This window comes from Saccopteryx leptura, chromosome 12, assembly GCF_036850995.1.
Source record: "Saccopteryx leptura isolate mSacLep1 chromosome 12, mSacLep1_pri_phased_curated, whole genome shotgun sequence".
In the NCBI taxonomy this organism is placed as follows: domain Eukaryota; kingdom Metazoa; phylum Chordata; class Mammalia; order Chiroptera; family Emballonuridae; genus Saccopteryx; species Saccopteryx leptura.
Genome location: NC_089514.1, coordinates 13,328,122 through 13,344,001, shown reverse-complemented (window position 1 = coordinate 13,344,001; position 15,880 = coordinate 13,328,122). Strand labels below are relative to the sequence as shown.

The 15,880-nt window shown below is 39.4% G+C and overlaps 1 protein-coding gene across 2 annotated transcripts in view; it reads left to right on the top strand.

The window, feature by feature from the left end:
* Window positions 1–15,880, top strand: part of TAX1BP1 (Tax1 binding protein 1) — a 56,913-nt gene that overhangs the window by 23,358 nt on the left and 17,675 nt on the right. For both annotated transcript variants that reach the window (XM_066353683.1, XM_066353682.1), the window contains exons 6-10: window positions 5,035–5,183; window positions 5,881–5,971; window positions 8,249–8,434; window positions 14,070–14,294; window positions 15,045–15,191. In XM_066353683.1, coding sequence (XP_066209780.1) covers window positions 5,035–5,183; window positions 5,881–5,971; window positions 8,249–8,434; window positions 14,070–14,294; window positions 15,045–15,191 — 798 coding nt within the window. The remainder of the gene's footprint in view (window positions 1–5,034; window positions 5,184–5,880; window positions 5,972–8,248; window positions 8,435–14,069; window positions 14,295–15,044; window positions 15,192–15,880) is intronic.

Sequence of the window (15,880 nt, the reverse complement as noted above, 5' to 3'; positions counted from 1 at the left end):
CTTATTTAAAACGGGATTTGTCAGTTTCCAAAGTGGAATGCTAATCTTTTTTTTTTTTCCTTTTTCTACTTTATTGCAAGTCAGAGGAGTGGTGAGAAGATGGCTCATGACAATGGCCAGTTACAGCATGTACTTAGCCCATGAGTTGAAGAACACCCTGAAATGTGGGAGGCAGTCTGGTTCCATCCAGCCAGTGCTCTTCATGACACTCTCTGCTATACCGGGGTTCTTCATGACTCTGTACTTCCTCCTCTGAGTGCTGAAGATACGACCTTACCTAATTGATCTTTTTATTTATTTCTTTACTTTTTTTTTTTTTTTTTTTCCATTTTTCTGAAGCTGGAAACAGGGAGAGACAGTCAGACAGACTCCCGCATGCGCCCGACCGGGATCCACCCGGCACGCCCACCATGGGGCGACGCTCTGCCCACCAGGGGGCGATGCTCTGCCCATCCTGGGCGTCGCCATGTTGCGACCAGAGCCACTCTAGCGCCTGAGGCAAAGGCCACAGAGCCATCCCCAGCGCCCGGGCCATCTTTGCTCCAATGGAGCCTTGGCTGCGGGAGGGGAAGAGAGAGACAGAGAGGAAAGCGTGGCGGAGGGGTGGAGAAGCAAATGGGCGCTTCTCCTGTGTGCCCTGGCCGGGAATCGAACCCGGGTCCTCCACACGCTAGGCTGATGCTCTACCGCTGAGCCAACCGGCCAGCGCCTCTTTACTTTTTTTTGAGAGAGAGACAGAATGGAGAGAGATATGGGAAACATCAACTCATAGTTGAGGCACTTTAGTTGTTCATTGATTGTTTCCCATATGTACCTTGACTGTGTGTGGGGGGACTTCAGCTGAGCCAATGGCCCTTTGTTTAAGCCAGCAACCATGGGGTTATGGTGATGATCCCACGCTCAAGCTGGTGACCTCAGGCTTTCGAACCAGGGACCTTAGCTTCCCAGGTCGACACACTATCCACTGTGCTACCACTGGTCAGGCTGTTGTTATTGATTTATTTATATATTTAAAAAATAAAACTGGAATAACTGATCTTAATCTGCTTTATTGAGATGTAATTTACAAACTAAAAGCTCACCACTTTGAGCATACAATTCATTGGTGGTTATATTTACAGAATTGTGCAACTAGAATGTAAGTTTAGAATATTTTTCATTACCCTCAAAAGAAATCTTGTACCTGTTTGTGGACATCCTGCATTTCGCTGCTCCTCAGTGCCAGGCAACCACTAGTCCAATCTCCTGTGTCTGTTGGTTTGTGTATTTTGAACATTGCATGCAAGTGGAATCACATGTGACCTTCTGTGTCTCAGTACTTTATTCCTTTTTATTGTCAATATTTCATTGTGTTAATTAGTCTTTTTTACAACATCTTTGCATTTATTAGACTTATGTAAAAGCAGTTTGCTTTTCTATTCATTATTCTTGTTTTGAAGGACTAGATACATATTTGAAAATTAAAAGATTGGAAGCTGAGGCTTAGGGAACCAGTGATGTTAACTCTTGCTTTTCAGATAGGACTAAAACACCTATGACCCTGTTGAGTTTTTTCGTTAGCTTATAATTTTTTGGAGCCCAAACAATGAATTGAAGTATTCTTAACTTGAATGATGATATAAGATGCATTTTCAAGTGTTCTTTCCCACACCAATCCTTTTTGAGGATACTAAATATATGGTATATTGCTTATACAATGCAAAAAGCATGTGATGTATACCTACTGTTTTGGTTCTTAAGTTTCACAAACTAAGATGGGTACTCTGCGTCATTACCATCATGTGGGATACATAGGGATAGGATATATATATAGGAGTGAGAGAACATGACAAGGTCATTCATTATGGTGGCTCTGGCTAGTGTGGATCTCTTCTGTATTTATATTTTTGGCTTTCCCTTCTTGAAAGCATCATTGCATTGGATACCCAGTTTTGGACAGAAGTAGTTTAAGGCATTTAAATTGCTTAATATATGGAGTTGCCTCAATTTTGTATATATAAATATATAATCTCATATGTGGGAATTGCCAAAAACCAATATTGCAGTTACAATGTCATTGGATTTCTAATTTTTTTTAATCAATTGTTTTTGAGAAGAAAAGACACAAGGTGTAATTTTAATATGTAGTGATGGTTATTATTTATGTGTATATAGTAATATCTTAAAGCCAATTTACTTTTCATTTTGTCCCTGATTTGCTAATAATAGTTTCAGGAAATTTATAATATTTTGTTTCTAAAATACATACTTTGAACCAGCTCATAATATTTGCATAGATTAAGACGTGTAAGATGAAGCATTTTTTATAGTATTTCATAAGACTTGTATCATTGAGTATTTTCCAGTTTATTTTTTTCAGCTTTATTGAGGTATAATTGGCAAAACTAAAATATTTAAAGTATACATCATGATGATTTGATGATATACATACACATTGTGAAAGGATTCCTTCCATCTGGTTAACACCTCCTTCTACTCAAATATTTTTTTTTTCCCTTGAGACATTTATTTTCTCAGCAAATTTCAATTATCAGTGTTAAAATTACTTGTCTGTTGAATGTATACATGTTCAGGAAATAATATAGACATTACATATGTTTGTGACTTTATCTTCCCTCTCTTCCCCAACCAAAAAATGTCATCCTTTAAAGTGGTATTCTCTTATAGTCTCTAAGTGTATTTGCTCATGGCAGATTTATAACAGTTAGTAAAAATCTTCATCACATTTCATTGCATTTAAACTTTGCTCTTGGAATATGGGCAGTAATTATTCTTCATGGAATAAGTAGCAGATTTATCTGTGAGTATGTTTTAATATTAGAATTATGGTGCCTTTTGGCATGATTTGCAAATATTAAGCAAATTACTGTTTACCTCAAATTTCAAATGTTTTTCAAAGATTGTGCTATAGATTTTACTTTTTAAAGAAGTTAGTTTTTTTTTTAATTTTTTTTTTTTTTCACCGAGAGAGGGTCAGAGAGAGGGATAGACAGGGACAGACATACAGGAACGGAGAGATGAGAAGCATCAATCATTAGTTTTTCATTGCGCGTTGCAACACCTTAATTGTTCATTGATTGCTTTCTCATACATGCCTTGACGATGGGCCTTCAGCAGATCGAGGAACCCCTTGCTCAAGCCAGCGACCTTGGGCTCAAGCTGGGGAGCTTTTGCTCAAACCAGATGAGCCCTCGCTTAAGCTGGTGACCTCAGGGTCTCGAACCTGGGTCTTCCGCATCCCAGTCCAATGCTCTATCTGCTGTGCCACCGCCCGGCAAGAAGTTAGTTTTTAAAAACATGATTCTTAGTGTTTTGTTTGTATACTGTATACTAAGGGCCCTGATGCTGTTCATGCTAAGGAAGACTTAGCCACGTTGAAGATGCTTGCCTCAGATATGAAAACTAGAAATCTGAAAAATAATCTCTACTTTAGTGTTTTCATGCTTTTACAAATAGGCTTGGATGCTAAGGAGATATCTGGTGTCTTTATGGGTACCAGTGAGATTGTAAAACTCGCAAGTTATAGTTAGAATTAATTTATGACTCGCGGTAGAGTTTAATGGACTCAAAGATATAGCAACAAGTTCATGTTTTGCATTTAGTTGCTTATGACTCTTTTCTAGTTGTTGTCTCATAACTTTTTAGAATGCTGATTACATACTGTACAACTTCATTAATTGCAGAATAAGAAACTATTTTTTGCCTCTGGGCAGTCTAATGTAGTCTTTGTCCTAGGGATAAATCTGTAGCCTATTTGCAGTGCCAAGAGAACATTTTGTAAAATGAAAGGTAAAACATGTAAAATATATAGGAACCTTTCTGGTCTGTCTCTGAATCAGCAAGACAAGTATTGAAAATGTGTCAGTTTTTACGGGAATAGTTGGGTATTGACAACAATGATATCAGCATTACTACTGTTTGCTTTCTTGGTGCTGTGTCACTGAAATCACAAAAAGTTTAGCTTTGTATAACGATCCTTGGTTAATGTTGCACATTCAGTAAGGCAGTCATTTGCTTTGAGGAAAAATAAACCAAGAGAGGATTGTATTATCCACTGTTGTGATAAACTTTTTAATGAAGTATAGATGCAACATACCAATTTTCATATTCTAGCAAGGTGTTTAAAATAAAATTTTACCTATAGGTAGAAATTTGGCTGAGTTTATGAAAATCAAAGTGACTTATAAATACTGTTACAACATTTGATAGTTGTAAATTGACTAAATGGTGATTTTGCTGGGGTTGGTGTACTTTTATGAATGAGAAATTAAAAAATTGTTTTTAACAAAAACAATTTACCATCAATTCTTTTGATGTATAGTTTTTATAACAATGTACCTCCATATGCATTGTTATAAACTAGGCAGAAAACTGTCTTTGTTTTGCAAATTATAAAACAGGCATAGAGAAGAGTTTGATCAGGTTCTCATAAGTTACCTTAATTGTCTTAATTGATGCAAACTTTTATACTTTTAAAATATCTATTTGAGGTAGAATATTCTATTTTAAATAGAAATACATTTTTACTACCTCTGTTATAATTGTTTCAATTTCTTTGAATGTTCCTGCCACCGAGGCACAGTGGCAGGAACATTAGGAACAGTGTTTTAGGCAAATACTTTAACTTAGTACTTTGGTATAATTACCAGTGGCACTTAATAATCTCTGCTAGAAGTGAGTGTTAACATCGGTGGTATCATGTGAAACCTGATTTGTCATTGGGATAACATTGAAAAGTGAGATGTGAAAAATCAAAGTGATTAATTGAAAAAATGTTTTCTCATCTTTGTTGCCTGCCCTCTAGTGGAGAAGTTAGTGAAATCAACAAGCATGTAGGAAAAGTACAAGAAAAAAATTGCTTAGTTTAGTATGGGTAAAGTTGAATATATGTTACAATTTCAGGTTTAGTTTTTATTCTTAGCTACACTTTGAGAGGTACAAATGTAGTATTAAAATTTAAGAATACATAGATTTCTTAAAGATGCATATTTGTCTAATTAATGTTTCTCACAATACTTTATTGTTGTTTCTAAGGAACTTACCAAAGTATCAGAAAGCTTAAAAATGGAAAATGAAGAACTTAAGAGGAGCTACACTTACGCTACATCCAAAGCTGCCAAGCTTGAGGAAGATATTTTGTTAATGACAAATAAAGCAATTGAAAAAGAAACTGAATTGGACAGGTATTTCTGACACTTGAAAAAAAATTCTGTTAGTCAAATCTCCTTCCCTCACCATCTCTCCTTCCCCTCCTCCCTCACCATCTCTCCCTTCCCCTCCTCCCTCACCATCTCTCCCTTCCCCTCCCTCACCATCTCTCCTTCCCCTCCTCCCTCACCATCTCTCCGTCCCCTCCTCCCTCACCATCTCTCCTTCCCCTCCTCCCTCACCATCTCTCCCTTCCCCTCCTCCCTCACCATCTCTCCTTCCCCTCCTCCCTCACCATCTCTCCCTCCCCTCCTCCCTTACCATCTCTCCTTCCCCTCCTCCCTCACCATCTCTCCTTCCCCTCCCTCACCATCTCTCCTTCCCCTCCTCCTTCACCATCTCTCCCTCCCCTCCTCCCTCACCATCTCTCCTTCCCCTCCTCCCTCACCATCACTCCTTCCCCTCCTCCCTCACCATCTCTCCTTCCCCTCCTCCTCCCTCACCATCTCTCCTTCCCCTCCTCCCTCACCATCTCTCCTTCCCCTCCTCCCTCACCATCTCTCCCTCCCCTTCTTCCCTCCCCCCACTTCCCTTTCCCTCTTGTACTCACCAAACTGTTGTCCATGTCTGTTTTTCCTCTTTGCTTAATCTTTGACACTTTTAAAAGCTACCTTTACGTTTTAACAAAGTTGGTTTTTTTGTCTTTATTTCTATTTCTTGACGTTAACCCAGTTTGAAGGACAAACTCAGGAAGGTGCAGAGTGAAAGAGAACAACTTGACTATCAGTTGAAGACGGAAAAGGATGAGAAGGAACTTTACAAGGTAATTTATCTTTCCGTTTTTGCTCTCTCTCACTGTGTAAGAAATTACTGTAAAACTTAGGGAGTGGTCAGGAATTGGGGAGCAGCTTAGCTGAGTTGTCAGAGCTTAGGGTCTCCTGTGTCGTTGCAGTTCAGGAGGTTGGTTAGGCTGCAGCCACTTGATGGCCCAATTGGAACTGAAGGATCAGTCAAGGTGGCTCACTCACTTGACTGCTGGCAGGAAGCCCTTCAGTTTCTTGCTGTGTGGCCTCTTCAGTGGCTGCTTGACTGTCCTTACAACGTGGCAGCCAGCTTCCCTTAGAGAGCCATCCAAGGGAGAGCAGGAGGAGGTCTCCAAGGATGTGCACTGAAGCAAGGGACATGGTCCAGCGACACTTAAGGAGAGGGAAATTAGGCTCCAAGTCTGGAAGAGAGGAGCGTCAAAGGATTTGGAGACATATTTAAAAAATGCCTCATTGTGTATATATAGTTCATCTGCTGGTGCTTTAGATACTCAGCAGGTAGTGGATAATAAGTCATAGTGGCTTGATAGTAACAACATATCTGTTTAGCAGAATTTATATAACCAAGTATTTTCTCCTTTCAAAAACATACAAACTTCAGGGATAACATTACTCATCAAGTTTAACTTTTGGAATAATCTTCAGGGCCTGTCATTTTAAAAAGCATATTCTCACCTGTAACAAATCTTCACCTCTTTTTAAAAGATTCTGAGATACTTAGCTTAGTTGTCAGTAATGTTGTAGATGCAAATTGAGACAAGTGGCTCCTAAACAGTTCTTGACGGTAGTTTCAGATGTGGAATTTCAAGAACTTTCTGAGTTGTCAGTATTATCTGGCTAGATCCGGATGTATCTAATCAACTGATTATATTAGAAAAGGACACCAGTTATTTGATTAAAAATAAAAACACTGCATATAGTCAGTATTTGAGAGTCAAAATTTGTATTGAGAAACTAGAATATGATTTGTTGTATTGCCACTGGGTTTTTCCTACATATTTTTGGTGGTGGTAGTTACTTTTTAATTTTTTTGTTTGATTTTTTTTAAGAGAGGGACACACACGCAGGCAGGCAGGGAGAAAGATGAGAAGCATCAACTCATAGATGTGTCACTTTTGTTATTCATTGATTGCTTCTCATGTGTGCCTTGACTGGTGGGGGCGGAGGTGCTCAGGCCCAGCATTGACCCCTTGCTGAAGCCATTGACCAAGGGGTCATTTCAGTGATTCCATGCTCAAGCTCGCAACCCCTTGCTCGAGCTGGTGACCTCGGGGTTTCACTGGTGACACTGAGGTTCCAGGTCAGTGCTCTAGCCATTGTGCCATCACCTGGTCAGGTGACTTATTATATTCTTAACTGCAGAATTTCCAACCCAAGTTGTTTATGTGAATACCAGAGAGTTCTCTAGCCCCTATAGAATCATCTGACCTATTCCGTCTATCAGAATTGAGAAGAATTGGTGAAACACTGTCATGAGCTGATGATTATGAAAATTAAGTAGTGTTCTTAAAATGATGCTGCAGAGGCCTTAGCTGCTGAGCCCTTCAGGGAGCCCAGAATTATCTTCTGTCTTTGTGACCAGAGATGTGTTTCAGCATTCCATCTATATAAAGAGTCAAGTGCAAGAAGTATGTTCATTCATTTATGTCTGGTACTCTTATTAACCAAAGCCTGATCACCCTTTACAGTGGAAACTACTATAGATACAGGTAGTCTTTATAATAACATCAGTTATGGAATTTAACTTGTATATCTGTTAAAAAATGAGCAGCTGCAACTGAAGTTCCTTAGAACACCTATATATTTTTAGGCACACAGGAAGGAATGATATAGTAGTTTTCACAAGCAAAAATTGAATTGCTTAAGATGTTTTCCAGAACCTTGTTACGCCTTTATATTTGAATATGTCTGTAACATAATCTGTCTCCAAAAGAGCATCCAGGTCCATTTGTGATTTTAAAGAGAACGTGAAATCATTAAATCAGAGAAAAGACTTTAGAGATCAGGTAATATTATTAGACTTTAGAATTATTAGTCTCTATGGAAAGTCAAAAAAAGAAAACTTAGAAAATAGGGGTTACAAAAACCAGAAAAGCCGTGTTCTGCTCCCTCATCGTTACTTGGCAGAATTGGGTCTGCTGACTCCAAGTCTAGTAATAGTAACTCTTTCTTCCCTTAAGCATATTTGGGTTTGAGATAAACAGTAGTATTTTACACTATGACTGACTTAGGTTATGGAGTTAGAATATTCTTGACATTTTCAAGCACTATTACAGGTACATTTGAAGAATAGAGAAATAGAAAATACCAAGCTTGTGTCAGAGGTCCAGACTTTGAAGAATTTAGATGGGAACAAAGAAAACATGATAACTCACTTCAAAGAAGAGATTGGCAGACTGCATTTCTGTTTGGCTGAAAAAGATAGTATGCAAAAGGCATATTTGCAGACCACCTCCAGTAAGGTAAGTGCTTTTGCAATATGTATTTGAAGATTGTAAAACATTATCTTTGTTAAATGTATACAATGTGGTAGTTTCTATTTTTAATCATCTCTCCCTCAGCTTTCTGTTTTGAGGAAGTTCAAACTTAAACAAAAGTTGGAATAGAACAATAAATATATCCTCAAATAAAGGCAAACCATCATTATCTCCGTTTATATGGCTTTTCTGAGCCATTTGAAAGTTAGTTACAGGTATTAAGACATTTCACCTGAAATATTTTAGCATTTCTTCCCTATCAAGTATACATTCTTGATCATCTTACTACCATCAGCATACCTGAGAAATTTAACTCTGATGTGTAGTGCTCATTCTTGTATATAGTTTTAGTCCACATTCAAATTGTCCCAAATATATTTCTATATAACCTTGAAAATTTCTCAATCCAGGGTGGTCAAAGATCATGTTAATTTATTGTGTTTTGGGTCTCTAATATATAATAGCATTCCAAACTTTTTTTTATTTTTTATTATTTTTTTTTCTGAAGCTGGAAACGGGGAGAGACGGTGAGACAGACTCCCGCATGTGCCCGACCAGGATCCACCCGGCACGCCCACCAGGGGCGATGCTCTGCCCACCAGGGGGCGATGCTCTGCCCCTCCGGGGCGTCGCTCTGCCGTGACCAGAGCCACTCTAGCGCCTGGGGCAGAGGCCAAGGAGCCATCCCCAGCGCCCTGGCCAACTTTGCTCCAATGGAGCCTTGGCTGCGGGAGGGGAAGAGAGAGACAGAGAGGAAGGAGGGGGGGGTGGTAGAGAAGCAAATGGGCGCTTCTCCTCTGTGCCCTGGCCGGGAATCGAACCCGGGTCCCCCGCACGCCAGGCCGACGCTCTACCGCTGAGCCAACCGGCCAGGGCCCTTTTTTAAATTTTTAATGACATTGATATTTTTGAAGGCTTCAGGCTTATCTGAGAGAATGTTTCATAATTTAGATTTGTGTGTTCTTTTCTCATGACTAGATCAGGTCAAATGTTTTTGGAAGGAAAAGGCACAGATGATGTTTCCAAAAGGCACAGATGATGTTTTTTGTACATTCTGTTGCAGTCATATAAAAATTACATAGGTTACATTTCTTTCTTGAGGATGTTAGTTTTACCCATTAAAGTTATGTCTGCCTGTCTCTCCATTCTATCAGTGAGTGCCTTTCCTTCTGTCATTGTTGAGTAAGCTGTGGAATAATACTTGTGTTCATGTGAACACCCTATTTCCCAGTAGTCTCTCACTGAGTGCTTTTTTAATTCCTTGATGATCCTCACTTGCATCAGTTATTACATTAATGATAGCAAAATGGTGATTTAAAAATTCTGTCATTCTTTTTACATTTATTAGAAGTTATTCTTTTATAATGAAGAGAGGTTCCCTGTTGTCATCAACCACTTTTATATATCACTATAGTCTTCGGATTTTTTATTTGTTTGATATATTATACATTATCATCATCATTATTTATTATTATTAAGTAGAGATAGGCAAGCAAACAGACTCCTGCATGCACCTGGACCGAGATCCACCCAGCAAGCTCCCTATGGGGTGATGCTCTGCCCATCTAGGGCCTTTGCTCTGTTGCTCAGCAACCATGCTATTTTACTGCCTTAGGTGAGGCCATGGAGCCATCTTTAGCAGCTGGGGCCAACTTGCTCGAATTAGCCACGTTTGCTTGGAGGGAGAGAGAGAGAAGGAGAAAGGGTAGAGAAGCAGATGGTTGCTTCTCCTGTGTGCCATAACTGGGACTTGAACTGGGGACTTCACATGCTAGGCGGATACTTGACTGCTCAGCCAACTGGCCAGGGCTGCTGTTTTTATTTTACAATATAAACTGGAAATCATTCCATATCAATTCATAGAGATTTTCCTAATTTTTAAAAAGTGGTTTTGTAATATTGCATTGTATAGATTTACATTTATTCCTTAATTTTAATGGATGAGTATTATGTTTTCAGTAGTTTACAGACATAGGTTAAATATGCTCAGACATAGGTTAATATAAGACCTGGAATGTCAGACATGCTTGACATTTAGAATTAATGATTAAGGCCAAAGTTACTTTTTAGGAAATTTAATGTAGCAGATTGCAAATGTGAAGGTGAAAAGTTTATTTGATACTTATTGAATAAAATTCTAAAAATTTCTCATTATATTTTTCCGATTAAAGTAAAACTTCTGTGAGGAGAAACATAGGTATTGAAATACCTACTAATAATGATTCATAATTGTTAAAACTTGTTTAAACTTATAAAAGCAATATAATGTTATGGTTTTAAAAGAATTCAAAGAGTACAGGAGAGGACAAAGTAAAAGTAATCCTCGTCTTTCCCCAGATACATCATTATAGACTTAAATTTTTTCTAGAAATCTGTTGAGTGTACATATATTTATATGTATTCTAACAACATTGGAATATATAGTGTTTTAGGATCTTTTAAAAATGTAAGGAAATGTCTGGGCATCTTACAGTATGTGTACACATACAGCTCTTGCTCCTTCATTACAATGGCTGTATAGTATCCCTCCTTTTACTTAATAGCTATATAGTATGTAATTGTTTTTAGTTATGTACAGTCTTTGGCTATTACAAGCATGTTACAATAAACTTTCTTTTTAAAATATTTTAATATTGTTACTTGTATTTTTTTATGTTGTATGGTTTTGTTGATATGATGTGTCCAGAACAGGTAAATCCATAGACACAGGAAGTAGATCAGTGGTTCCCAGGGACTGGGTGTCCTGACCAGGAATAAAACCTGCATGGTGTATGGGGACGATGCTGTTACCAGCTGAGCTACCCAGCCAGAATCTAAATAGTCTTATACAGATATCTAGGCACATGTATAAATCTGTAGCATAAACTCCAAGTGCAACTGCTGGGTCGAGTGTTAAAAATTTCTTTTATTTTCAAATTGTTTTTCAAAACTGTTGGCTTTGGCTGTTTGGCTCAGTGGTAGAGTATTGGCCTGGCACGTGGATGTTCTGGGTTCAATTACCAGTCAGGGCACAGAGAAGTGAACATCTTCTCCACCCCTCCCTGACCCCCTTCTCTCTCCCTCTTCCTCTCTTTCTCTTTCCTCCCACAGCCATGGCTTAATTGGTTCAAGTGCATCAGCCCTGGACGCTGAGGATGGCTCTGTGGAGCCTCCTCCTCAGGTGCTAAAAATAGCTGGGTTGAGAGTATGTCCCCATATGAGCAGAGCATCGGCCCCAGATGAGGGTTGACGGGTGGATCCCAGTTAGGGTGCACGCGGGAGTCTGTCTCTATCGCCCCTCCTCTCACTTGGGAAAGATGGTTAGAAAAATTAGCAAACCAACAATGTATGATACATACTACTGTTTGTAATGGCTGCAAAGACTTTCATTGCCATGTGCTTTTTGAAGGTGCTTATGAATGCTGGAAAAATCTGATGAGAAAAGTTATACCACTTACAGATTATGTAAATCCAACTGTTTGTAAATGTGCTGATTATCATAAGCTCATTCATGTATTGGAATATTATGATTTTTGATCTTTAAAAATTTTTTAAATGATGACTGATATGTTTAAATGTTTAATGTTTATGAATTGAATATTTTTTCATATGCATTCTAGCCATTTCTTTCCTTTCAAAATTTCCTTTTAAATTTTTTTTGGTTTGAGGTTTTTCCTTTTTTTTAATGTTTATGTTATCGATTTTAAAGAGGAAGGGAGGGAGGGAGGGACAGGAACATTAATCTGTTCTATGTGTGCCCTGACCAGGGAGGGATCAGACGGCAACCTCGGGACGTGCTCTAACCAACTGAGCTATCCAGCCAGGGCGGTTTTTCCTGTTCTTGATTAGAAAACTTCTTTTTACTAGAGTATTATTTTACCCTCTCTTACTCTTTCAACACATAGAAGCTGACAATGTTTACATAGTGAGATCTAATAATGTTATACCTACAAATGTTTTCTGCACCCCAGCATGACATAAATAGTAATTTACATTTCCTTTTACGGAGTCAACAATTTAAAAACCAAAAATGAGTTATACTTTTTTTGAGTTTACATTATTTATTGTACAGAGATGAAAATAGAAAAGTTGAATAAACTAGATTTATTGAGCTCATAATGTCTAGTTAAAGGGAATAATTTTATCATGGCTATTTTAACTTTTTAAAGATATTTTTAGGTTTAAGAAGTACTCAATTCTCATTTCCCAGTGCCTCATCTTTGTTATTTGAATATCAATACTCCTTCCCCCCCCATAAAGTGAGAGGCATGGGGGAGGCAGACAGACTCCCGCATGTAACCAACCGGGATCCACTGGGCATGCCCACTAGGGGGCGATGCTCTGCTGCAATCGGAGCCATTCTAGTGCCTGAGGTGGAGGCCATGGAGCCATCTTCAGTGCCTGGGCCAACTTTGCTCCCATGGAGCCTTGGCTGCGGTGGGGGTGGGGGGGGAAGGTAGAGAAGCAGATGGGCGCTTCTCCTGTGTGCCCTGGCCGGGAATTGGACCTGGGACTTCCACACGTCGGGCTGATGCTCTACTGCTGAGCCAGTCGGCCAGGGCCTGAATATCAATAGTTTTTTAAAACTTAAGTTTAAATCTCTTATGTATTTTTGTAATATGAAATGGTGGTATGTTAATATATTGTTGTTGTTGTTTTTTTTTGGTATTTTTCCGAAGCTGGAAATGGGGAGAGACAAACAGACTCCCGCATGCGCCCGACTGGGATCCACCCAGCACGCCCACCAGGGGGTGACGCTCTGCCCCTCCGGGGCGTTGCTCTGCCGTGACCAGAGCCACTCTAGCGCCTGGGGCAGAGGCCAAGGAGCCATCCCCAGCGCCCGGGCCATTTTTGCTCCAATGGAGCCTCGCTGCGGGAGGGGAAGAGAGAGACAGAGAGGAAGGAGAGGGGGAGGGGTGGAGAAGCAGATGGGCGCTTCTCCTGTGTGCCCTGGCCAGGAATCGAACCCGGGTCCCCTGCACGCCAGGCCGACGCTCTACCACTGAGCTAACCGGCCAGGGCCATATTGGGTTTTTTTTTTAGGTAAGATAGTAGGAAAAAATCATTAAAAAAATTTTTTTTGAGTTATAGAGAAGCTTCTGAGATTATATTTATTGGCGATTATAAAAAATGAGGGTCCACACTTCCCACCTGGAGAGATTCTGGGGGACAAGGGTTTTGCTCGCATCGCAGCCAGACCGCTGCAGCCCTGGGTGTGCCTGACGCCCTGGGTCCAGTTCCCTGTGTATGGAGGGGTGGCAGTGATGCCTAGTGCATAGGATTGTTATGTGGGGACTCCAGAGCAGAGTCACATCTTAAGTTTTCTCAAGACTTACGTACTTTAAGTTCTGAGTAAGAAGCTATATTTAATTTAAAATTTTGGCCTGACCTGTGGTGGCGCAGTGGATAAAGCGTCAACCTGGAAACGCTGAGGTTGCCGGTTCAAAACCGTGGGCTTGCCTGGTCAAGGCACATATGGGAGTTGATGCTTCCTGCTCCTCCCCCCTTCTCTCTCTCTCTCTCCCCTCTATAATGAATAATTTAAAATTTTGGATCTTTTGAAATATGAGTAAAAATAGTTTCTGCTTATTTTTTTACATGAATGTTTTAATTACAAATACATTTATCTGCCTCTCTCCAGGAAGATACAGTTTGTTTAAAGGAGCAACTTCGTAAAGCAGAGGAGCAGATTCAGGCAACGCGACAAGAAGTTGTCTTTCTGACTAAAGAACTTGGTGACGCTGTAAACGTGCGAGATAAAATGATGGCAGATCTGCATACTGCGCGCTTGGAAAACGAGAAGGTCAAGAAGCAGCTGGCAGACGCGGTGGCAGAACTGAAACTCAGTGCTGTGAGGAGAGACCAGGTACAGCAGCCGAGTTCTGAGTCTCTGTTCCGTCAACACTTGGTGTAAGAATGAGTTAGGCCAGCGGTTCTTAACCTGTGGGTCGCGACCCCAGGGGGTCGCCTAAAGCCATCGGAAAATACATAATGCATATCAGGTATTTACATTCCGAATCATAACTAGCAAAATTACAGTTATGAAGTAGCCACCAAAATTATTTTTTGGTTTGGAGTCACCACAACATGAGGAACTGTATTGCAGGGTCACGGCATTAGAAAGGTTGAGAACCACTGAGTTAGGCTAAAATATCAATAAATCAGGTCAGATTCCTGATCAGAATTTTAAGGTTCCATTAATTTTGTTTGGTCATTGAAACTTCTTGGGTTGAAATTAATGTAAGCTTTAAGAAAAACTGCTGTAAGCAAATTCCTAATGGTTAATAAAAGCTGCTCTGTTATTGTTAATTAAACTTTCTGATGTCAGGTATATTGGAATTTCTTATTTACTAGCTGCATAAAAAGGTATTATGGTTATTTAACAAGAGTAATACTTGCTCCCTAGGAGGTGGATTGTTCTTCTCTAGTTTTTTAATGAATCTTAGCCTTACGAATATAAAGCTGATTTATTAGGAGAGCTAACTAATACGGCTCTCTAACCAGAACTCCAAAACAAAATTTAAAAAGCCAAAAAGAAAAAAGCTGGAATTTACTATGACACTATGATAGAAAATTTTTATCTTTTTCTTAGAGGAAGTGTTCATTTCTCTCTTAGGAAAAAACTGATACACTGGAACATGAACTGAGAAGAGAGGTCGAAGATCTGAAACTCCGGCTTCAGATGGCAGCAGATCATTACAAAGAGAAGTTCAAGGAGTGCCAGAGGCTCCAGAGGCAGATCAGCAGGCTCTCGGAGCAGTCAGTACGTGGACCTGAGACCTACGCGTGCAATGAAATACTCCTTCAGCAGTGCTTGTGCTTGCAAATCAAAGTTATAATATTCTAAATGTCATCCCTTTTAATAGAATTGACCCTTGCTTGTTTAAAGTCATTGGCCTAATACTGTAGTGATGTATTTTTTTTTTAATCTTGGATTTTTATTTGCTGGAGAACCATCAAAGGAGGCAAGGGCAACAGCAGGGGAAAAGGAGAGCCCTATTTCTTCATCGTTTTTTAAATAGAAAGTTGATTACATAATGGAGTCTTGGAAATTAAGAAACGCATTTAAAATCTGAAGTTGAAAATGATACTACAGTTCTCTTTCTCAGCCGGGTTTTCTATGAGGACAGTTTTTTAATTTGTACTATACTATACGATAGAGACGTTTCCCCAGTCTTTTCTGAAATCTGAAAGGAGACGAAGCAAGAAATGCAGGAGATGAAATAGGAAGGCTTTTGTGGAAAACAGCTACACTTTAAGTGTGACCCACATGTGGAGATTTTGGTTTTGGGCCTTTAAGTATATATTATGACGTTGTAGTAGAAAGTTTGTGAGAACTCTGTGATGGCTTGTTTGGGTGGTTTTCATGTTTTGACAAGAAAAAACAAGGTTTTCTCTTGTAATGTGAATAAAGTGATGTGTGTAACTCAGTCGTTTTGGCTTTTAGGACAG